At 40.9% G+C, this 23,978-nt stretch overlaps 1 protein-coding gene and 1 non-coding gene across 2 annotated transcripts in view; both read left to right on the top strand.

Moving 5' to 3' along the window:
• Dnah11 (dynein axonemal heavy chain 11) overlaps positions 1-23,978 on the top strand; it is a 292,006-nt gene that overhangs the window by 123,318 nt on the left and 144,710 nt on the right. Inside the window, exons 36-44 of the mRNA XM_048339712.1 lie at positions 6,828-6,966; positions 9,795-9,887; positions 12,411-12,605; positions 13,967-14,044; positions 15,955-16,091; positions 17,084-17,090; positions 17,377-17,541; positions 18,438-18,586; positions 20,426-20,576. Coding sequence (XP_048195669.1) covers positions 6,828-6,966; positions 9,795-9,887; positions 12,411-12,605; positions 13,967-14,044; positions 15,955-16,091; positions 17,084-17,090; positions 17,377-17,541; positions 18,438-18,586; positions 20,426-20,576 — 1,114 coding nt within the window. The remainder of the gene's footprint in view (positions 1-6,827; positions 6,967-9,794; positions 9,888-12,410; positions 12,606-13,966; positions 14,045-15,954; positions 16,092-17,083; positions 17,091-17,376; positions 17,542-18,437; positions 18,587-20,425; positions 20,577-23,978) is intronic.
• On the top strand, positions 8,028-8,134 carry LOC125347508. Its single transcript, XR_007210258.1, has one exon. It is a non-coding gene; the product is annotated as a U6 spliceosomal RNA (small nuclear RNA).

The raw sequence follows: 23,978 nt of genomic DNA, 5'->3' as shown, positions 1-23,978 counted from the left end.
TCCAAGTTTTCCTCAATACCTATTATCCTTAAATTGGGCTTCCTGATTGTGTCTTGAATCTTCTGTAGCGATCTGTTGTGTTGATTGTACTGGATTTGTATTGATTTTTGATCTTTCTCCATAGAATCTAAGGAATCTTCAGCTCCTGAAATTCGATCCTCTGCTTCAGTTAGTTGGGACTGTAGGCTAGTTACTTGATTTCGAATCTCTTTTGCTTCTGACTGGTCTTTCCTGATAATTTCCATGTCATTTCTTAGGTCTTGTATGGACTTCTTTACTTCATTAACTTCATTACTTTGGTTTTGAGTGTTGTCTCTCAAATCTTTAAGCTGGTTAGCTATCTTTTCATTTGACTCTTGAAGTTCATTTATCTTTCTATTTGTGGAGGCCATGAAATTCTCCATTAATTTTTGCTTTGCCTCCTCACGCTCTAGAATAATTGACTGAAGAGATTCAAACTTTTCATTTATCATGTTTATCAGTAGACTTTGTAGAGTATTTTGAGGGTTTTCTTCTATGTCTTTGATTGAGTGCTCTCCTTCCTGCTTGTTTTGAGTGGGGGATAAGACTTCATTGTTTGCCATCTTTCTTGTGTTTCTTCTGCCCATTTGAATTGGGGATGCCAGTCTACCAGCACGCTTTCTCTGCGATTTCAGGTCGTCTGTGCTCAGCCGCCGCCTGGTCTCCGCTTTGTGCTTTACCTCTGTGGAGTGCGGGTTGCTGTGATGGGCACTGTGCCGGTGCCGCCGACACTGTCGTGGTGGTGGGATACCGCCCAGAGCTCGAATCTGTGTTTTCAGAAGTGCAAAGTTGATTTTTCCTTCCTGGCCAGAAACCCTGTACTGTTACAACTTACGCTGGTTGTATTTCTAGTGGTACAAGTTTCTATGGGGTGAGAAAACTGCGGTGCTGGAGGGAGCTGAGCTAGTGCACTCATGTTTGAGTTTTTAAAAAGGACTTATTTAACTAATTAAATACAAATGTTTTGACCAAGGGAGGAGGTGTGGGGAGGTATCTCATTGAATATTTTGTTTTGTTTTGTTTTATTTTGGGGCCAGTCCTGGGCTTGGACTCAAGGCCTGAGCACTGTCCCTGGCTTCTTCCCGCTCAAGGCTAGCACCTTGCCACTTGAGCCACAGCGCCACTTCTGGCCATTTTCTATATATGTGGTGCTGGGGAATCGAACCCAGGACCTCATGTATACGAGACAAGCACTCTTGCCACTAGGCCATATCCCCAGCCCCTCATTGAATATTTTGAAATACAAACTTTATCATACTTTTGGAATTAGCATTTTCTGTAGCTACTAATTCATCTCTCTTGTGGCTCATCCATTACATCGTGATTACCTCTTCTTGTCTGACAGAGTCCTCTGTATTTTTATGATTATAAAATAGACTAAAATGAGTACTGGTGGCTTATACCTCTTCTCTTAGCTACTGGGGACCTAGAGCTACTGAGACCTAGAGGATCACAGCACAAAGCCAGCCTAGGCAGAAAAGCCTGAGAGACTCAGTCTCCAATTAACCACAAAACACTGAGCTGGAGGCCCACTGGACCCATGGAGCAAGCAACCTTAAACCCACCCTAGTACTACCAAATTAATTAACAGCTATTCATATGAGAGATTATTTTTATTTCTTAGTATTGCTTACTAAATGTACATAATGATGAAAATAGAGTCCGCTTTCTGCCAAATTTACAGCCATCAGTAAGAAGAGGTACTCAATGGCTACTGGTACTAGTTCTGAGGAATTTACCACTATAGTATATATTACTTCATTCATATGTAATTTAGTGCAACAACACAGCAATTACAATACAGAAGATAGTGCCAGGACTCTCAGCATTCTCTCATGCCTCTTTGAAGTTAATGGGTCCTGCACTAGGTCTACTCTCACAGATCAGTGATTAAATAATCTTTCTTAAAGTTTATGCAAATAAACCCAGACTGTATGCACCCATTTGTGTATGGCATTATTCTTCAAACATTATTGTTTTGAGATTCATCCAAGTTGTGTAATCAGAAGTTTGTTGCCTTTAATTGCCGATTAGTACTCTATTATATAGACATGCTGTAGATTAGACATTTACCAGTTGAGAGATATTTGCATTGTTTTCCAGTAAGGGCTATTATGAATAAAGCTGTAACCAGGAACAGTGGCTCACACCTCTCATCCCTACTACTCAGGAGAGGGAGATCCGGACCGTTGCCATTCAAGGGCAGTTTTTAGAAAAGTATGACACCCATCTCAACCAACCAGCTGAGTGTGGTGGTACATGCCTGTCATCTCAGATATGTAAGAAGTCTAGGTAGGAGGATAGCTGTCAAAGACTGTTCCCAATAAAAAATGTGAGACTATATGAATAATAATTAAAACAAAAAAGTTTGAAACCAAATACCAGTGGCAATAGCTACTCAGGAGGTTGAGATCCCGAAAAGCCAGCTTGAGTAGAAAGGTGTGGAAGACTCCATCTCCAAAACAACAAACAAAATAGTGGGTTAGAGATGTGGCTCAAGTGGTAGAGTACAACTGAGAAAGCATAGATCCCCGAGTTCAAGCTATGGTACTGCCAAAAACAAAAAGAATTTGGACTCTGGATAAAGTGGTAGAACATCAGCCTGCCAAACAAGCATGAATCCAGAGCTCAAACCTTAGTACCATAAAGTAAATCTTAACATGAGCAAGTAAAGCCCATGAGCACATGGGATAATTGAAGTAATTATCTAAGAATGGAATTGCTGAATCGTATAGCAGGTGTGTGTATGTGCATGTGCGTGCAGGCGTGTGAGTGTGTTTTTTCAGTCATGGGGATTGAATTTAGGGCCTTAAGCTTTTCTTCTTAAGGCTAGCATTCTGCCTTTTTGTGCCACAGCTCTACTTTTGGTTTTCTGGTGGTCAGGACTTTCCTGCCTGGGCTGGCTTCTAACCACAGTCCTGAGATCTCAGCCTCCTGAGTAGCTAGGATTACAGGTGTGAGCCACCAGTACCCAACAGCTGATGTGTATTTTACCTACAAGAATGTGCAGTCTTGGCTGAGCATGGTAGCTCATGCCTATAATGCTATTATTCAGCAGCGAGAGGAAGAGATTAGGGATCATGGTTCAAAGCCAGCCTGAGCAAGAAGTTAGTGTCATTCCATCTTAACCAGTGAGCTAGATTCAGTTATCTATGTCTGTGATTCCCATTTGTTCATGAGGTTGTAGATAACAGGATCTTATCTTGGGGCTAGCCATGGACCAAAACCACTAGATCCTACCAGACGTAAGAATTGAAGCAAAATGGGTTGGGGATATAGCTCAAGTGGTAAATGCAATCTCCTTGCAAATATGATTGTATTATTTTGCACCCATCTATTAGTGTATTGAAATTCCAGTTGCTTTACATTCTTGCCAAAACCTGTTACTGTCAATATTTTTACTCTTGGTTCATAAATATAGACTGATATAATAGATTTGCAGGAGTATGCCCTTGTGGGTTTGCTTTGCATTTCCCAGGGTACTAATAATGTGGAGAATTCTTCCTTCATTTACTGGCTATTCCTGTACAATCACTTATAAAGTACATATACACACATATACATATATATGTTTGGTATTCTGCATACAATTCCTTTAGTAGATACAGATATTGCAAGGTTCCATCTTGTGACTGGCTTTTCATTGTGCCAATGGTGCATATCAAAGACAGAGTTTTAAATAGCATGAAATCAAATTGATCAGTTTAGGGTTTTTCTCTCTTACATAAGACCACTTGGATGATCTAAACTTGCAAAAAATTTTCAGCTGTTTTCCTTCTATGCCTTATAGTTGTCATGGATTTTTTCCCTTTATTCTGTTAATGTGTTGAACTATCCCAATAGCTTTTGAAATGGCAGCAGCAGTTCTTCGATATAGACTTGAAATACCCATTTGGCCATTTCTTTTAATCTATCAGGCATATTGGTTTGTAGTATCCTTTATTATTTCTATCTTGGTCTTTTTTTTTTCTTTTTTAGTCTGAGTAATGCTGACCTCATGAATGCAGATGGAAGGCATTCTGCTTCAGTAAAACTTTGTGTATAGGATTATTATCCTTTTTTTAAAATGAGAATCTATTTTTAATATATATGGGGTGATTAAATATTTGAGGTTTTCTTCTCTTTTTTGCAGTATTAGAGTTTCAAATCAAGGCCTGTGCTTGCTGGTAGGCAGTTTACCACGTGAGCCACATCTTCTTGCTTTAGTTATTTTTTAAATAGAGTTTTTGTATAGAGTTTTGTCCAGGCCAACTTCCATCTTGATCCTCCTATGCCTCCCATATAGGTAAGATGACATGTATACACCACATTCACAGCTTTATTGATTGAGATGGGGACTCACTTTTTGCCTGGGCTGGCTTAGAACCACAATTTCCCTAATGTTTTCTTCCTACGTAACTGGGATTACAGTCATATGTCACCGTGCCCAATATAGATTTAAATTTTTTTTCTTGAATTGGTTTTCATCTTTTAAAGAATTTATCCATGTTTTCTAGTGTGTTGGCTTATATTTGTTCATAGCGCTAGTTTATTATCTGCAGTGATCGCCTAAGCCACATGTCACCATTTATACAAGCCTCTGTAGTTTAGTTTTGTTTTGGGTTGTAGGGCTTGAACTCAGGGCTATATTCCTGAGTCACCATTTATACAAGCCTCTGTAGTTTAGTTTTTTTTTTGGTTGTAGGGCTTGAACTCAGGGCAATATTCCTGAGCACTTTTGCTCAAGGCTAGCATTCTACCACTTTGATCCATAACTCTCCTTTGGATTTTTCAGGTGGTTAATTGAACTTTTGCTTGGTAAAACTGGCACTTTACCACCTGAGCCACACCTCCTCTTTTGGCTTTTTTTTGCTGGTTAATTGGAGGTAAATGTATCACAGTCTTTCATGCCCAGGCTGGTGTTAAAACTGGATCCTCAGATCTTGGCCTCATGAGTATCTAGGATTACAGGTGTGAGCCACCAGTACCCAGCCTCTATAGTTTTTGGTGTGATTTCTTCCTCTTCTTCCTTCCTCTCCTCCTCCTTTCTCCTCCTCCTCTTTTCTCCTCCTCCTCCTCCTCCCCCTCCTTTCTCCTCCTCCTCCTCCTCCTCCTCCTCCTCCTCCTCCTCCTCCTCCTCCTCCTCCTCCTCCTCCTCCTCCTCCTCTTCTTTCTCTTCCTCTTCTTTTCTTCTTCATCATTGTCATTGTCATCATCCTAGGGCTTGAGCTCCAGGCCTGGGAGCAGGCTGCTCCTAGGAGTGCTGTGTTGGTGATGATGATAAGCTTTTTTGGTTGTTGTTGTTTTAATACTTGAAGTCAGGCTCAGCTCTTGCTTCGCATTTTCTCTCAAGACTGGTGCTCTACCACTTGAACTACAGCTCCACTCTGGCTTCTTGCTGGTTAGTTGGAGATAAGAGTCTCATACTTATCTACCCAAGCTGGCTTTGAACCACAATCCTTGCTTTCAGCTTGCTGAGTAGCTAAGATGACAGGTGTGAGCCACTGCCCCTGACTGAGAACTTTAAACTTTTCACAGGCTAAATGTTCAGGGATTTTTAATTGGTTAAGTATACCCTTCAGTCAAACCAAATTATATCAACATTTTATGAATTGTATTATAACCAACTGAATACTTAAAACTCAGAACTCCATCCTTATTTCTTTTACTTGTATTTATTGCATAGTTGTCTACAGCCCTAGATGGTAGGGACCTACTGTTCACTCCTCCTGGGTCTATCTTTAGTAATGGGTTGATAGTTTGAGCCTAGTTAGGAGGTAGGATTTAGTCCATGGAAATCACTAAACGCTGTTTGATGGACAGCTGGGAGTTCAACTTCTATGGGGAGACCACTAGCCACAGTAAAGGCTGGCCATGAGTGCAGAACCTCACTGCCCCTAGCCTGGTGGCAGTTGGCTGTCACCTGTGATCCTAGCTACTCAGGAGGTCAAGATCTGAGGATGGCAGTTTGAAGCCAGCCCAGGTAAAAAAGTCCATAAGGCTCTTATCTCCAGATAAACCACAAAAGGTGAAAGTGGAGGTATAGCTCAGATGGTAAACTGCCAGCCTTGAGTGAAAAACATAAGCGGAGTGCAAGGCCCTGACTTCAAGCCCCAGTACTGGCATAATAAACAACATCAAAAACCTCACTGTTTCTCTCTTTTGCAGTCACAACTTACATACGAGAAGTTTAGCATGTGAAACCCAGTAGTAGAACACATGCTTAGCATGCTTGAGATCCTAGGTTCAATCCCAAGTACCAGAAAGCACAAGCAACCAGCCAAATAAAAGCCCAGATAAGCCAGGTACCAGTGGCTCACACCTGTAATCCTTAGCTACTCAGGAGCCTAAGATCTGAGGATGGTAGTTTGAAGCCAACCCAAACAAGGAAAGTCCATAAGACTCTTATCTCCAATTAATCACACAAAAAGCCAGAAGTAGAGCTATGGCTCAAGTGGTAGAGTGCTAGCCTTGAGTAAAAGGAGCTAAAGGACAGTGTCCAGGCCCAGAATTCAAGCCCTAGGACCAGCAAACACACACACACACACACACACACACATACACACACCAGTTAACAAATTGACCTCTGGCTTTTCCTAAAATCTTTCCATTCAGACTTCTACCTTTTCTGTCTTTTCCTATGTGGCTAATCACTAGTGGACATGTTGTAGTTGAACTGACAGGTTTTGCTAAACTGTGACTGACAGAGGTAATTATGACCTGCTTGGAGTGGTAAGAATGTTAGTACAGATTTAATCACTGATTTAAGTAATGTGTGCGTATGACCTTCTCACATTTTAAAATGAAATTTCCTATTTTTGTTGTAGACCCTGTGCTATGGTAGCGCCCGACACTGAGCTGATCTGTGAAATCATGTTAGTGGCTGAAGGTTTTGTGGACGCGCGCTCATTAGCCCGAAAGTTCATTTCATTGTACACTCTCTGCAAGGAGCTCTTGTCTAAGCAGGTGGGGCTCTTTTGTTACTTTCCCTTGGTTTTTACATCCCATTAAAACAGCTTCTGAGATATGGATGCTGGGTAATTTAACATTCACATTACATCTAGGCATTCAGATGAATTATATTTTCCATCCATACTTTATGAGGCTTCATTCTTTTTCTGAAATTTGAGACATTTTAAGAGTTCTTATGTCTTATTGGTCCTTGGGCAGTTTGGTTTTTTAATCAGTGGACTATTATTTTAAATCCTTCTTAAAAGAACATTCTTTTATAATTATGAAAAGAGTGTGTTTTTCTTGTCTTTGATTTTGAGCCAATACTAGGCCTTGAACTTGGGGCCTCACTCTCTTTGTTTTTTTATACAAGGCTAGAGCTCTAACATTTGAGCCATAGCTCCACTTCCAGCTTTTTCTGGTTAATTGTTTCATGGACTGTTCTTCAGATCTCAGCCTTCTCAGTTACAAACCTAAACACCCCCCACCCCCTGCTCCCACACCCAGCATGAAGGGAGTTTTATGTTCCCTCTGACACTTGCTGAGAAAACTATTCTTTGGATGGAGATGGCATGAGAGTTCACAAGAGTGAACTCTGAAGAACAACTTGGGAGATGCTTGAGTTTGTCTCCTGTGTTAGTAAACTTTTCCTTCAAGGTAGGCTTAACTTGGTTTTTGTCATTTAAATCTTGTTGTACAATTCCCTCATCTCTGATTCAAACTTACATAGCCCCTCTGCACAGTCATATAATTCATGTTCATTGAAATTGTTTGTGTACAACAGAAATGATATACATGTCAACAGCAGTATTTTAAGTTTGTAGTCCCTTGACCTTTGGTTTTTCATGACCTTTCATTAATTCCTGATGACATGAGCCAGCATCTGGGGCAGAGTGAGGTATTAAAGGCCTGGTTGCAACCACACAATCATCTGGGCTGCCAGGCACATGCATTTTAAGTTGCCTATTGGGAAGGCAAGAGACAGAATTCGAGAAAGCTATGTTGTCTGTTAATAGTTGTAAGTTTACATTTTGGGGAGATAATTAACATTTAACGATATTCAAAAGTATTATACAGTGCTCGCTTCGGCAGCACATATACTAAAATTGGAACGATACAGAGAAGATTAGCACAGCCCCTGCGCAAGGATGACACACAAATTCGTGAAGCGTTCCATATTTTTTCACAGTTGTAACTACTTTCAACGTGCCATGTGTAACTGTAGCTTCTATTATTGATGGTCTTCTTGTATCACCCTCCTGTGGTTGTACCTACACTATCTCTGTATCTTAACTGAGTATATTGGAAACTGTGTATACTGGTATTAGAACTAGGAAATTGAAAGAGAATACCAAAATCGAGAGACACAGGGTAAAAAAAGACAAACAACTACAAAAGCAATACTTGCAAAACTGTTGCAAAACTTGCAAAACTGTAAATGAACTGAACAACTCATGGGGGGAAAAGGGAAAAGGGGAGGAAGGGGAGTGAGGGACGAGGTAACAGTACAAGAAATGTATCCAATGCCTAATGTATGAAGCTATAACCTCCCTGCAATTCAGTTTGATAATAAATACAAAATAAAACAACAAATAAACACTTGAAAAAAAAGTATTATACAACATTGTTATGTGTAGAAGCAGCAGGCCAAATGGTAGGTGTGATCTCTCCTTTGTATGCATTTTTTGTATTTATTGTATTTTCTGTGTGATATAACTAGAAAAAAAGCGTCATGGTATTTAACACTTGTCTATGGGTAGTAGATTATTGGTATGCTTCCTTTTGTATTCGTGAAATCTGAGTTTGAAAGGCTCTTTTAGATTTTATAATGGAAGCAAATTTGGAAGAAAAAGTTTAATAGTACTGAGAGGAAATGGAGTTGAAACCATGTCCATCGCAGTTCATGCAATGCAAACATTTTGTGGCTATCTACTGTGTCCACAGTGGACATAATAGGTATGAATGCAAAGATAGATTTGAGAGATGAATCACTGAACATTTTTAGAGCAGAGGATTTGTGTTACAGAAGAGTGTGGATGATTTCAGTGGTTGTTTTCAATACCTCCATGTTTAGTAGTCACCCAGTACTCTTAAACTTGTGTCCAGAATTTCTTCTGTGTCCTTTTGGGAGAACGTTGGTATCATATGGATGAGAGATGGGGCAGGGGAGGAAAAGGAGTGAAGGCTAGGTGCATGAAATCAATCATTTTGGAATTAAGTTCCTTCAATGCTTATTTCCTGAGCACCTGCCAGCCCTGTGCTGGAGCCTACAAAACCAAAGTGAGTTAGGACAATACATCTCCATCCTCCCAGAGCCTCTGAGAGAAATCTCCACTAGGGATGATGTGGACATCTTAAAGAGGTACTGGTTATAATAGAACTTTAGGTAGGAATTTTATTACATTTAGTGCCAGGATTGGGGCAAGGCTAAGTGATGAGCAGGTAGTAGGCTGAGTCAATAAGGAAAGTTTGAAGAGGGAGGAGTCCATAGTCCTTGGTGCTACCTGGAGACTTGTGCTGATGGCTGGAAGTAAACTCATGGAATAGGTGGACTTAGCAAGTTGAGAGTGGAGAGCTAGGAGGTAGATGGAGTCCTGAGCACAAGAAGCAAATAGATGCTAGGGGGAAAAGGAGATCTGCTGCCCACAGTAGAAACATGGGCCAAGAAAACAGGTCCTGTCACCTGCCTTTCTGAGGTGGGTGATTTTCACAATTTTAAATATGGAAAATGTTATTTTGGATAATGAAACTGTCCATCTGCATTCATTTAATTTTCAGCTGTCAATTTTGAAATGAGAATCTCATATAATTATTTGGAAAATACACCTCTCCTTTGATTTTAGGATCATTACGATTGGGGACTTCGTGCTATTAAGTCTGTCTTGGTGGTAGCTGGATCCCTGAAGCGAGGAGATAAAAATAGACCTGAGGATCAGGTATTGGAATGCTAACATGATGTTGTTAAGTGAGTAGCTACCTTCAGACAAAGGTATATTCCTGGGAAATGAAGTCCTCTTTGAAACGTTACATCTGTTCTTTAATTTTTCTTCTTTATTTTTATAATAGGATTTATGGCAATATTTTTGCTTATAATATGTATTGATTATATTCACCCCTCCATTACTCTTTCTCAGTCCTCTCTGCATTTTACAGTTTTTTTTGTTTTGTTTTGTTTTTTGCTAGTCCTGGGGCTTGAACTCTGGGCCTAGCACTGTCCCTGGCTTTTTTTTTGCTCAAGGCTAGCACTCTACCACTTGAGCCACAGCACTACTTCTGGCTTTTTCTATATATGTGGTGCTGAGGAATCGAACCCAGGGCTTCATGTGTATGAGGCAAGGACTCTTCCACTAGGCCACATTCCCAGCCCCTACAGTTTTTTATGAATTTCATTTTTCAATTTTTATTTTTATGGAGTTGTACAAAGGGGTTTCAATTCAAGATGTCAGCTTATGAGTACAGTGCCTCTTGATCAATATCACTCCTTCCATCATTCTCCCCCATCTCTCTTCAACCCTACCCATCCCCTTAAGTTACCTGTTTCCATTCATTGAAAGCAGCTGGGCACTGATGGCTCACACCTGTCGTTGAGCATCATGGCTGAACTCTTCCTCCCTTCTTCTTTCCATTCATCTGTCTACCATGTCCCCATTTTCTACCCACTCCCCGCAACCAACAACACATGTTTCAGCTTTCTGGTAATCATTTTGTTAAACTATAGAGTTACTTGTTCAAAGGAGTTGCACCATTGAAATCCCCCCATGTATATACAGTACCATACTTGAGTTAACAACCACATCTGTTCTTAATGCAGGATGCTTTAAGGCCTAGCATGTCTTACAATAGGTTACAAGTGAACTTGAATATGGTGATGTGAATCAGGAAAGGAATGGACAATATAGTATAAGTGCTTTTGAGACATCAGTTCCAAAAGGTATTGAAAGAACCAGGTAATTCAGTAATCCCTGCTTTCCTTTGAGGAGCACTTAGGAAATCCAATTAAGTGGATTAATTAGGATATTCTGAAAGGTGAGAGTATAGGCAAGCAAATGGGCAAGAATATATCGCTTCCCAGGATATGCAACTGACAGGAAAAGGGAAGCAGGAAGAATACTTACTTGAATGTTTAGACTTGCTAGGGAAATGCTCTCTCCTTCCACTGGAAAAATGAAAAGGGCAGATTGCTCATTTCTTCCCTATTTAATAAGTCAAAAGAACTATGTGTGTAACTTGGGTGTGTGCAGGATGGAGTGGGAGGGAAGCAATCTAGATTCATTCTGGAAGTAAGGGATGTGTACTGTGGTTGTACAATTTGCCAACATTTCTCTCCATTCTTGGTCATAACTCATGTTTAGGCCACTTGTTTCATTCCTTTGTTCTCCAGCTACATAGTTTACAGTAGATGGACTGCTTAGCTCTTCCTGGCAAAGGTACCCTGCTGTTGAGTAATTCGAAGTCCCTCTTTGGCTTTTGAGCCAATATAGAACAAAAAGACAAAACAAAAAATAGTTTAAAAAAAACAACCAATGTTTGTAATTATGGTTTGAACAAGATGATCTAACAAGCGTGATTAACTTGTGACCTGAGATTGAGCTTGAGGGTTCTCAGAGCCATTCTGAAGCTCCAAGACCAGGTCTAGCAGAAAAGCAGAAATATACTCCCTGCCAGTCTTATTCTGAGATCTGTCCACTGTACGTGTGCTGTTGTCATTTCACCTTCCTGCAGACAGAATGAGATCCCAACTGAGAAAAGATCCAGCATCTCATGTTTTCTTTTTTTTCTTTTTTGCCAGTCCTGGGGCTAGGACTCAGGCTCTTTTTGCTCAAGGCTAACGCTTTACCACTTGAGACACAGCACCACTTCTGGCCTTTTCTGTTTGTGTGGTGCTGAGGAATTGAACCCAGGCTTCATGCATGCAAGGCAAGCACTCTACTGCTAAGCCATATTCCCAGCCCCCAGCATCCCATGCTTTGTAGAAGAGGATTGAAAACAGCACAACTGTCATCTTACCTACACAGGAGGCCAGGATGTGAGAATCTCAGTTTGAAACCAGGGCTGGCAGAAAAGTATATGTGACTCCTTTATCCAGTTAAACAGCCAGAAAACACCACTGGGCTGGAGGCTCAGCAACCAAGTAAGAGCACAAAAACATAAGGCCCTAAGTTCAGGTCCCAGCAAAATAAATAAATAAATAAATAAAAAGGCAAAATTGGACTTTGTATTGCCTTTGCTTAAAGTAAAATTACCTTTTAATTGGCATATAAAATAAAAAACTATACATATAACTAGGATAGCCTATAGTGTTCATCCATACTTGTACTGTAAAATGTTTAAATCAGGTTACACATCTACTTGCTCAAACATTTATTTATGGTTTTAAAAAAAGAAACATTCCAAACCCTTTCTTCTAGTTTGTTGGAGGTAGTGGCCTTTGATGAAATGTTTTCTAATCTTTTTCCTAGGTCCTCATGCGAGCATTAAGGGACTTCAATATGCCCAAGATAGTGACGGATGATGTCCCAGTGTTTCTGGGCCTGGTGGCTGACCTGTTCCCAGCCCTGGAGGTGCCCAGACAGAGGAAGCCACACTTTGAACAGATGGTCAGGCAATCCACCCTGGAGCTCCGCCTGCAGCCGGAGGAGAGCTTTGTCCTCAAAGTAAGAGTACTTCCTTCTTGTGGCAGGCCTGGGGTTTATAGTGCAAGTAACTGCTTAAGAGATACTTCGCCAAAACATTTGCTTCTATTGCACTGCCCTGAATATGATCATAATAAATTATCTCAAACATTGACTATGGTAGTCTTAGAGTAAATTTTCATTAGTATTTTAATAGTATTGTCCAGTGAGAAAGTAAAAACATAGAAAGTATTAAGCCTTGATTCTAAATATAAACACATTCTCAGCTACTTTGTAAAACCCACTCCGTTTGGCACTAGTGGCTTTCATCTATAAGCCTAGCTATTCAAGAGGCTAAGATCCAGAGGATAGTGGTTCAAAGCCAGCTTGGATAGAAAAGTCCATAAGACTTTATCTCTAAAATAACCAGCAAAAAGCCAGGCTGGAGGTGTGGTGTACATGGTAGAATAACAGCCAAGTAAGTGTAAAACCCTGAGTTCAAATCTCAGTGCTGGCAAAAAGAAATATTATTGGTAATACACACCAAAATTTTTCTTCATTTTATAGAAAATTGTAAATAAAGTCATTGATTTATTCTAGAAATTTGGGGGGAAGAATGACAGCACTCGTCAAGAATGACAGTAAATATGACAAGAAATGTACTTCCTTCCTTACGTATGTAACTGTACATCACCTTGACAATAAAACTTTTAAGAAAAGAGTGACTTATCAAAGTCATTTATGTAGGCATGCTTAATTTAAGGTCAGTAAACACAGACACAGCAATGTATACATAAGACTCCATTTTAAGTATTTTGTGGGCTTATAAGTCATTCATTACTCAGTCAGAGATGTTGATTAGCTATATATTGTTTATGTCCAAAACTTTGTGAAAGTGAAGTGCCAGTTTTTCATGTCTGTAATCTTAGCTACTCAAGGCTGGGCTCTGAAGATCAATATTCAAAGCCATCCCAGGCAGACAAATCCTTGAGAGCTTTATCTCCAATTAACCAACAGAAAGCTTGAAGTGGAGATATGGCTCAAGTGGTAGAGCACTAGCCTTTAGCACAAAAGCTAGGCAAAGTGCAAGGCCCTGCATTCAAGCCCCAATACAGGCACAAAACAACAACAAAAACACCTTTGTAAAGAGTGACTGATGATTTTTAAGTAATTATCCTTGCCTTGTGCCACATACTACTTGAAAGTCATGGTTTTTCTTCACCCTGACTTTGGCATGCCATGTGGATGAGTCAGGTGAAACTGTACTTGGAACTTAGGATCAGTTTCAACTTTCTTTAAATGTAATGCCTGCCGTGGGAGCTGACTTGGGTTGAAAGGATAGAAGGGGCAAAAATGGGTAGGTTGTCTTTTTGTCAGTCGTTGACGGGCTCTTCGGTGTACAGGTTGTCCAGCTTGACGAACTGTTGGCCGTTCGACACTCTGTCTTTGTGGTTGGAAATGCAGGCACGGGGAAAAGTAAGGTACAGTAAATTACTTGGGACCTCACCTACTTTTGACGATTTTCAGTGCTACTAAAGTTCCTTCGGTGAACTACATGGTGTGGTGGGGTTCAAACTTGAGACACCAGTGTCACTGTTTGGTTGATGGTGTTGGCTTCCAATTGGATGGGAGAACCTGAGCATTGCATTCACTTGAAGAAAGGAGATCATGATGGAGATGAACTGGCCTCAGAGCTGCCCAAGTGTAAGTGCCGGCCTACTCACTGCCCTTCCCAATAACCTGTGGTCTTCCATCAAAGGTGAAAATATTGAGTGAAATATTGAGTGACAGGAATGAACTACTCTCTGGTTGGAAAGCTTTTATGGGTACTACCCACATTGACCAAAATTATTTTGTCTTTTCCAAGTCATCCTAGTCTCTCCTTCCCATATCATTAAGAAAAACAAACACAAATATTTGCCTTCAGTACTCCCTCAGAAACATAGCTCTCCATCGGGCCCAAATAAAACATGAAAAGGAGGTGGTAAGCCCCCATTTTTTGAGGTCCCTATTATCTGCTGTGCCATGTGCGTTGTATGTGGTTTTCCCTGCACAATGATGATGTGCCATGGGTGTTATTATGCCTCATTTTTAGTTCCCTGCTTGGTTTTGTTTGGCTTTTCTGACAGTGCTGGCAACATACTTATTTTCTTGGTTGGCAGATGGTAGATGCAGAACTGCATGCATTTCAATTCGGGATTCTTGGGTATAAACATGCTTCATAGCCAACAACTAAAAATACTCTGAATGGGTGTAGAATGGGTGTCTGAGTTTAGAACATGCCAGGCTTCAGTGCCGAACTAAAGGAGACCTATGGCCAAGAGAGGACTTTCTGGTGAAAAATGTAATAACTGAAATATTAAAGTTGATAACTGATAGACCTATAATTATTTTGTTAGAGAAAGTTTCAGATGTAGGCCATGGTTCATGGAAGGATAAAATTAAATTCTATAATTTCTAGGAGATGAATGGTTTCTAAAAATATAAGCTAATATTCCTAAGGCATTTAATTCCTTCATCTCCTCTTTACCTAATCTGTTCTGTTCAATATGAATTTTTAAGCTGATGAAACCAGGATCATGTTATTTATCAACTTGTTTTCATTTAGAAGGACTTGGCAGTCTCTCATCCTTCAAAACCTTGCTGATTGGGCAGGATGATAACTATTTCAAACAAAAGCCATGACTCAGGTAGTGCATGCCTATAATCCCAAACATAAGTAGGAGGATCATGGTCTGAGGCTAGCTTGCCAGAAGACTCTATTTGACCCTATTTAAAAAATGACATTCTGGGCTGGGTGATGTTATAGAGAACTGTCTGAAGCAGTGTGGCTGATGTCCACCCACTAGAAGCTCCTCTTTCCCCAAATCAGGACCATCTCCTGTTACAAAACATGGCACAAATTCTCTGGAGCCCAAAGCTTGGGCCAGTGGATATCATTGGCATAGCATTGGCACCACTTGTGATCTGTTGTAGAATGCACACCTCCAGACTCACCCCCACACACACACCAAATCTGAAGTTCCAGGCAAGTCTGCTGGACCAGTGGAGGAATAACTGATGTGAACACTTCAGGCAGGGAGGCTTTACAAACAGACACAGTGTCTAGTTACATAATAGCCTTTACCTTGTTAATCTGGAGTAGAAAGTGACTTTCTCCTGTCTCAGTGGCACAGAGTTGGGTGAGTTGATTCTGCTTATCACTAGTTTTTAGGTCTCAGCTTTTCAAGATGACAATGGGAATCCCATGTTCCTTTTGGTCCATTCTTGACCTTGCCACTCAGCTATACCTCATCCTTTAGTAAATATGGAAAACCCTTTGGAAGTCTTTCCCTTCGCTTTTGGTGTGTGTTCACATTAATTTTCTTGGCTTGCTCTTTGCGTTCCCCAGATTCTACGAACACTCAGCAGAACCTATGTGAACATGAAGCAGAAGCCAGTTTGGAATGACTTAAACCCCAAAGCTGTGACTGCTGACGAACTCTTTGGGGTTATACATCATGCCACCCGAGAATGGAAAGATGGCAAGTCATAGCTCTTCTTCTGATAAGCCAAAACTTCCTTCTTGTTCTCTCCAGAAAGCCTTTTTTTTTTTTTAATATAAGCTAGTTTTCATCATCCTCACAGACAGACTGCTTGTGTGTTGGCATCGTTAGAAATGGAGCAGATCACAGCAGTGTAGACCACGATATGTATTCAAGCAAGGTTTCAGAAAGTAACTTGATTTGCATTGAGCAGATCTGGCCTCCCAGCTGTGTGTTTTACCCACATTGGTTACAGCAGGGGAGCTCAAAAACAAGGGGAGAAGTCGATGGGAACATTTCTAAAGTATCTGGCAGAACACCCATGAGGTTCACGCAAGCATCATTCTCCATATCAGGGACTGAAGACAGAAGGGTATGTTTTCCTGCCATGAAGGTCTAGGCTGGACACTCAATTCAGAAATCTGAAATGCTCTAAAATCAGAATGATTTTGATTATAGGTATTGGATTTCAAAACATTCCAAATTACTGACATTTTTGGATTAGAGATGTCTGGTAAGAGTCTATGCAGATATTCCCAAATCCTTTGAAGCCTAAAAAAAAAAACCATAAAAAGAAAAAAATCAGAAGCCCTTCTGGTCCCAAGGATTTGGGGCATAGGCATATTCAACCTTTACTTACAGATAATCAGGCACCTATGTTGAAATCACCATGACTCTACATTGCGATAAACTCTCTCATCTTGGCATTGTCCTGGGACCCACCCCTTCTAACACCCTGCCCCAACCTCACACACATGCTGTAAGCTTTATCATCAAGATAAATACTGAATTCCAATATGTATCCTATCCCTTGCCCCGTGGAGGCCACCATGCCTCTGGCCTCCCTGCATCTCACCTTCCATAAAGAAGTATGAACATGGTCCACAGCCCCCTGCCATGTTCTCCAGTACACTGCCCATGAGACAAAAGGCAGCAAAGGCAGGGGCCAGTGGCTCACACCTGTAATCCTAGCTATTCAGGAGGCTGAGCTCTGAGAATCACAGTTCCAAGCCAGCCTAAGCAGGAAAGTCCATGAAACTCTTATCTCAAAAAAAAACAACTACCAAAAAAAGTAAAAAATGGAGCTGTGTCTCAAGTGGTAGAGCGCTAGATTTGAGCAAAAGAAGCTCAGGAACAGCACCTAGGCCTCAGTTTAAGCCCCAGGACAGGCAAAAAAAAAAAAAAGGCAACAAAACTTCTTTTATTTAGTTAATCAGTGAAATTGTTTTATTTAGTTAATAAAAGATCTGTCAGGAGAAAGAATGCAAGTTGATTTTACAGGTACACAGCACTCAACGCCAGCATGGTGCACTCTTTACTTTGTAGGTCTCTTTTCCTTCATCCTGCGAGAGCAAGCGAATCTCCTGCATGATGGGCCCAAGTGGATAGTTCTGGATGGAGACATTGACCCTATGTGGATTGAGTCTCTGAACACTGTCATGGATGATAACAAGGTGAGTCAAGCTGCAGGGCTGGACCTCACACCCCGTCTTGGCTCTGTATCAGCCTGGAGTTCTTTCTGTCATCACTACTTTAACCAATGCCATTCTCCTGATGCTTCTCCTAATTTCATAGTTAAGGAATTGAAGGGCTTACATTCTCCTTCTGTCTGGGAATTTAACCACCTTCAGTAAGAGTGAGCAGAATGTTTAGTTTGCACATCTGACCATTTTCTAAGAGCTAGGAACAAATGACACCTTCTATGGTTTTTCATTAAATGTAGATTAGACAATACAAAGACCTCGGCTGTATGATAATCACTGAGATTTATATATGGAGTTAAGTCGTTTCTAAAGCTACAAGTAGTGTTGAGATGTGTTCTGGAGAATTCCACTTTAGTTGATCTGGTATTTCTAGAAAAAAAAGATGATAACAGAAGAGCATAAGATACTTGATAAGCAACATGAGGTTCCTGGGAGACAGGAGAGAAGAATGGGAAATGGGGACCCCTCCCACACAGAATCACCAACCACACAATTTAGCAGTAATCAGTGTTATGCACACAAGGTTATTGTTCAATAGCAAAAAGAGGTCTGGATCTACAAACGCCCCTGAGGTTCCCGCACTGCAGCTGATAACCCATGGTCTCTGATCCTGAAGGAAGTCTCCTTCCCATGGTACTCATGCCACATCTTGTAATCCACGTGTATTTGGGCAAGCATTGCCACAGATATTTAAAGGTCGCCCTTCACAAGTCCACTTAGGGGATTTCACTCTTGAAGCTGTGTCAAGCCACCTCAGGGGTGAAGTCAGACCCTGCTTCAGAGCCTCTGGCTCTCCGAGGGGGTGGGGAGTTCCCCAGAGTTCTTCCGGCTCTCGATGGTGGTGACCACCATGCCGCCCCATCTAGGTGCTGACCCTGGCCAGCAATGAGCGCGTGGCCCTCACGCCTTCCATGCGGCTGCTGTTTGAGATCCACCATCTGCGGACTGCCACCCCGGCCACCGTCTCCAGAGCGGGGATTCTCTACGTGAACCCACAAGATCTGGGCTGGAATCCGTGAGTATTTCTCTTTGGCTTATGAAGTTGGAAAGAGAAATGTACATAAAATTCACCATTTAATCATTTTTCAACTGTCCTTGGGTTCAGAATACACTGACGTTGTATAGATATCTTCCCTCTCCAGCCACAGTACCTTTTTAACTTTCTAAGCTAGAAAGTGTTACCTATGAGGTCGCAAAAGCCTATTCCTCCCTCTTTTGAGGCTCTGGAAACCTTTTTTTCTGAAGCTGATGGCTCTAGGTATGCTGGATAAATAGAATCATAGGGCACTTGTCCTTTTGTGATGAACTTTATTCAGTTTGTGCACCATTATCAACATTTATGTTGTAGCACATGTCACAATCCCCTCCCTTTTCCAGGATGAATAATATTCCATTGTATTTATATACCACATTTGATTTGCCCATTCATCAGTAGCTGAAAGAGAGATGTGATCAGCACACTACTGTCCTCCATCACTGACCCAGAGATGCCCTCTCATCTTCTCTCATGCGAGTAGAGACTAGACTGTCTCTGAAAACCATTCTCTTTGGACTTGAAAATTTGTATAGTCATTTACAAACCTAACCACAGTATATTATACCTATTTAAATAAACCTACGATGCACTCCTATGAAGAGAGCTTTTTTCTATAAAAAAATCATCTTCCATTAACTTCTTCTGATAATTAAAATACAAAATCTGATTTGCTTAATGCGCAGTATAGTCCCAGTGTGGTGGCTATTTAGAGAAAGTACATATCCAAGGGCAGCCCAGCCAAAAGTTAATGAGACACCATCATCTCAATGAATAAGCTAGAAATGGTGCTCTTTGCCTGTAATCCCACTTATTCAGGAAGACATAGGAAGATTGTAGATTGAGGTTAGCCCTGAACTGAACAAAAATATGAGACCAAATCAATAAAACAATTTAAATGCAAAAAATCTCTAGGGGTGTGGCTAAAGCAGGACAAGACTCCAGTAATATCAAGAACAGATGAGACCCAACATAGCTAAAACTGCTTCATGCTGCCTTACTCCTGTGCAAGCTGCTAAGTGTATTGAATATCAGTGCTTCCTACTTAAACAGGATTGGATTATTTTTCATTTAGCTCTGTGTTATTGGTAAGTAGCTCACCAGTATGTTAGTTGGGATGTCAAATTAATGTTGTAGAAGCTTCTGACTTATGTAGACAAATCTATCTGGGCACAGGACACCATTGCAGAGATCTTGGTTGCAAATGTTATCAGCGATCACACTGGTGTTGTCCAGAGTCCAGGTGAGGAGGACATTCCAGATGGTCTCTGTGGGGTTCTCACCTCTGTATTTGTCACTGCTTTCTCAATCCTGAATAATGGATGCCATGATGAATCAAGATAAATGTCAAGCTACTTCTGTAATGAAGGTCTCCCCCGGCAAAATGATCCAGTCCTTAGGAGCACTGCTAGCACTCAGAGATGGCCTCATACTCTACTCTCTGCTAAGCCTGCCTTCTAAGCACTAGCGAGAATTCCTTTTGCCTTTTTATTAAGGGAAAATATAACCATGAAGATGGGTTTTTCAAAGGACCATTTAAAATATTTGCTGCTTGTGCTACAGTTAACCAAGAAAAGGCCAGAAGTAAGCTGTGGCTCAAGTGGAAGAGTGCCAGCCTTGAGGGGGGAAAAAAAAAAGCAAAGTTTGAGTTTGAGTTCTAGTATTGGCACAAAAGAAAAAAATAAAAATATTTGCTGCTTGAAAAGTTGGGTGAACCCATGGCCCAAGACACTGCAAGCTATTTAGCATAAGCTGTGGAGACAGCAAAGTTCCACTTTTCAAGCCCATGTTCTGTAAAATAGTCTCTCTGTTGCTTTTTAGGTATGTGGCCAGCTGGATAGACAGGAGGCGGCACCAGTCAGAAAAGGCCAACTTAACCATTCTTTTTGATAAATACATCCCTGCATGCTTGGATAAGCTGAGAAGCAGCTTCAAGGCCATCACCGCAGTTCCAGAGAGCAGCCTGCTGCAGGTGCATCTTCTCATACTACTCTAGGTGCTAGTCCTGGTGGAGCTTGACCACAGGTTCACTTGCTGAAAGAGGCTGGGCAGGCTGTCTCATACCTGTAACCCTAGCTTCTCAGCAGGTAAAGATTGGAAGACTAGAGGCTCAAGGTCAGTCTGGGCAAAAAAAAATCCGACTCCCATCTCAATAAAGAGGTGGTCCATGTCTATGATCTCAGCCATGTAGGGAATTAGCTTGGGTTGGTGAGGCAAGTGAAATCTTCTCCAAAAAATTATCTAAAGCAAAGAGGGCTGGAGACATAGTTTTCTATTGGTAGAATATCTCTCTACAAAGCATGAGGCTATGAGTTCAAACCCCAGTACTGTCACAAAGGAAAGAGGAGAGGAGGAGGGGAGAGGTAGGGACAGGGGACAGGGAAGGGAGAAGCAAGAGGGGAATGGGGAGGAAATTGAGGAGAGGGGGAGGGGGAAATTGTTAATTCTTTCCAACCCTCCTATCTCAGCCCTCCTATTCCTTGAACTCTTGCAAACTCCAAGCACACTATCAGACTGTGTGGTCATTTGGGTTCTGTGAATTGTTTCTTTCTCTTAGGATTGTGAACTAAAAGATGAAAGCCATATTGTATTCATTTTTCTGTCCGCCAAGGATTTATGTTGTTCTGAGCCTTCAGCAGGTACCAATTAGGTGTTTGAGGAATCATTGTGTCCTTTCCAGTATTCTGGAAATAGAATGAGAACAAAATTACTAAAGTCATTTCTTTTTCCAGCTCCTTTGGAACTTGCTCAGCAAGAGTACTCTGTGTGTTTATGAGTGAAAAAAAATCTGTGCAATTAGATGCTGGCCCAGTTGTAAGGAAACATCTCTGCATTCTGCCACAGGGCCCCTCCCCACCCACAAGCTCCCCTATTCTATGTAGCCCCCAAGGCATGCCTCTGTGTGTGAAGAATTCAGCAAAGTCCACTGCTCATTCTTTCTTGTCTCCCCATGAGGAAGAGTGAAGGTTATGTGATTCGTTGTCATAGAAGCGAATGAAAATAATTGAGAAAACACAGAAAGGAAATGGGAAATCACAATGGCAGCATGAAGAAAAGAAACTGACCTCAACCCTTCCACTTCTCCAACTTTACAAAGATTTACCCTCTGAAACCCTTCCTTGCTTTTTCCTGTAGGAGCAAAATTGGCTTCTATGTACTTTGTTACCATTAAGTAACTATGTGACCAAATTTGTTGGAAGTGAAATTAGAAAGAGTCAAGTATAATAGGAAAGGAAAGTTCAGGTTTTGGGGGAGGGGGGTAATTCACACACCAATTAAGTAAACGATAGTATTCAGCAGTAATTATCTGAGGTATAATTTATTTCTGAAAGCAGGTCTGAATTTATTCATAATGAATTAATTATGGCGTTAGCCTAATTAGACTTCCTCTGGTGTAAGACTTGCAAACGCCTGCTCAAGTTCTTCCCCGAGTTGTCTTGTGTATTTGTGTGATTCTTTGAGGGGGTGTGAACTTTTTCATTCAAGAATAGTGTGAAAATAGGTCAGTAGGAATTAATATGACTTTTGCTCTCCCTAGTAGTCGGAAAAAGCATTTAATTTTGAGCTCCTTTCAAGCTGCTGTTTTGTAAAGGTAGTCTGTTGCCTGTATTTCCTTGTTAAGTACAGGAATTTGAGGCCAAGATGATTGTAAAAAGGAATAATTTACAATAACTACCTTAAGAATGAATGAACGAACTAGTCCTCTGTATGGGAAACTTCTTTTCTTGAAGTTTGTAAAGTATAGGAACTCATTTAGAATTTAACTGTGGCTTTAGTTGTTGTTGACTCAGATCTCAAAATGCTTTTTAAGTACAGGGGGAGAAAAGAGAATTGTAAAGTTTATTGGAGTATTTATCTCCTAATATCCCATTGAGATCCATTGGTCTTTTGAGATTTTATTTTTTTTTATTGATTCTTTTTTTTGTCTGTCAGGGAAGGGGGAGGGGGTGGAACCTGGCGCCTGAGAGCTATCCCTGAGCTCTTCTGCTCAAGGCTAGTGCTCTACACTTTGAGCCACAGCTCTGGTTTTCTGGTGGTTAATTGGAGATAGGAGATAAGAATTTCTCATGGACTTACCTGCCCAGCTGCCTCTGAACTGAGATCTTCAGATCTCAGCCCCATGAGTAGCTAGGCACAAGATACCACCAGCACCTGGCTTTGAACTTTTATTTTAAATATTCCTCAGAACAACATAGTTTATCCTTGACAAAGAGAAAATTTATCTTCAGGGCTTTGCACTATTTTCTTGTGTGTGTGCATGTGTATGTGTGTGTGTGCTGGTACTAGGGCATAAACTTGGGGTCTCATGCTTTTGCTCAGCTCTTGCTCAGGGCTAAAGCTCTACCATTTGGCTTTTTTGCTGGTTAATTGGACATGAGCCTCATGAAGGTCTAGTAGATTGTATATATAAGAAAACACTCTATATTTGTCTTTTCAAGTCTGGCCCAGGACATGGAGGTGTGGCTTAAGTGATAGAGCACTGGCTACACTAAAAAATGCCAATTAAGACCACGAGGTCCTGAATTCAAGCCCCAGTATCACACACACACACACACACACACACACACACACACACACACACACACACACACACACACATCTAGCTTAATATGATGATCTCCAATTCCATCTATTTCCCAAATAGCATAATTTCATTCTTCTTTATGGCTGAATAATATTCCATTGTATCTAAATACTATATTTTCTTTAATCATCCATCAGTTGATGGGCACTTAGGCTAACTATAAAGGTGGATGTTATACTGCAATAAACACAGGTTAAAAAAAAAAGTAAGACTGTCATGGACTTTTCTGCTTGGATTGGCTTCAAATTGCTCTCCTCAGATCCTAGCCTTCTGACAGCTAGGATTATAGGCATGAGCCTCCATTGCCCAGCCATGCAGTACTTTTCTTGATAACAAACTAGTGAGTTTTCCTAAAAGACTATATCAAATTACCACGCTGGCATCATATAAGATAACAGAAATAAAGAGAGAATATAAAAGTTGCTTCATTATTGCTGACTTTCTTGGCTAGAAAAGAAAGGCCTACACACAGTTCAGTGGGACAGTATGGAAATCTAGAGTCTCCTCCAGGGCAAGAGATTTTCTTATATATTTACATCTGTGACAGTGGTAATTAAGGAAAAATGATTCTGTGTTTATTACTAGTTGAGATACCCTATGGTAGGAACCCAACCACAATCACACCTCAGGCCTGCCAAGATTGTCATGAGCATGAGCTGTTAGGACAAAGTGGGGCCATTTCTCCAGCAGGGGATGAGGGTTAGGTTCTTGACAAGCATTATCTCCAAGGTGAAATTTTGTCTGATGTTCAAATATGTCACAGCCTAGGAGGTGCCAGTCCAACTTTAT

The sequence above is a fragment of the Perognathus longimembris genome, chromosome 2 (assembly GCF_023159225.1).
Source record: "Perognathus longimembris pacificus isolate PPM17 chromosome 2, ASM2315922v1, whole genome shotgun sequence".
In the NCBI taxonomy this organism is placed as follows: domain Eukaryota; kingdom Metazoa; phylum Chordata; class Mammalia; order Rodentia; family Heteromyidae; genus Perognathus; species Perognathus longimembris.
The sequence above is the reverse complement of the archived record's forward strand: the minus strand, read 5'-3'. Positions and strand labels throughout refer to the sequence as shown.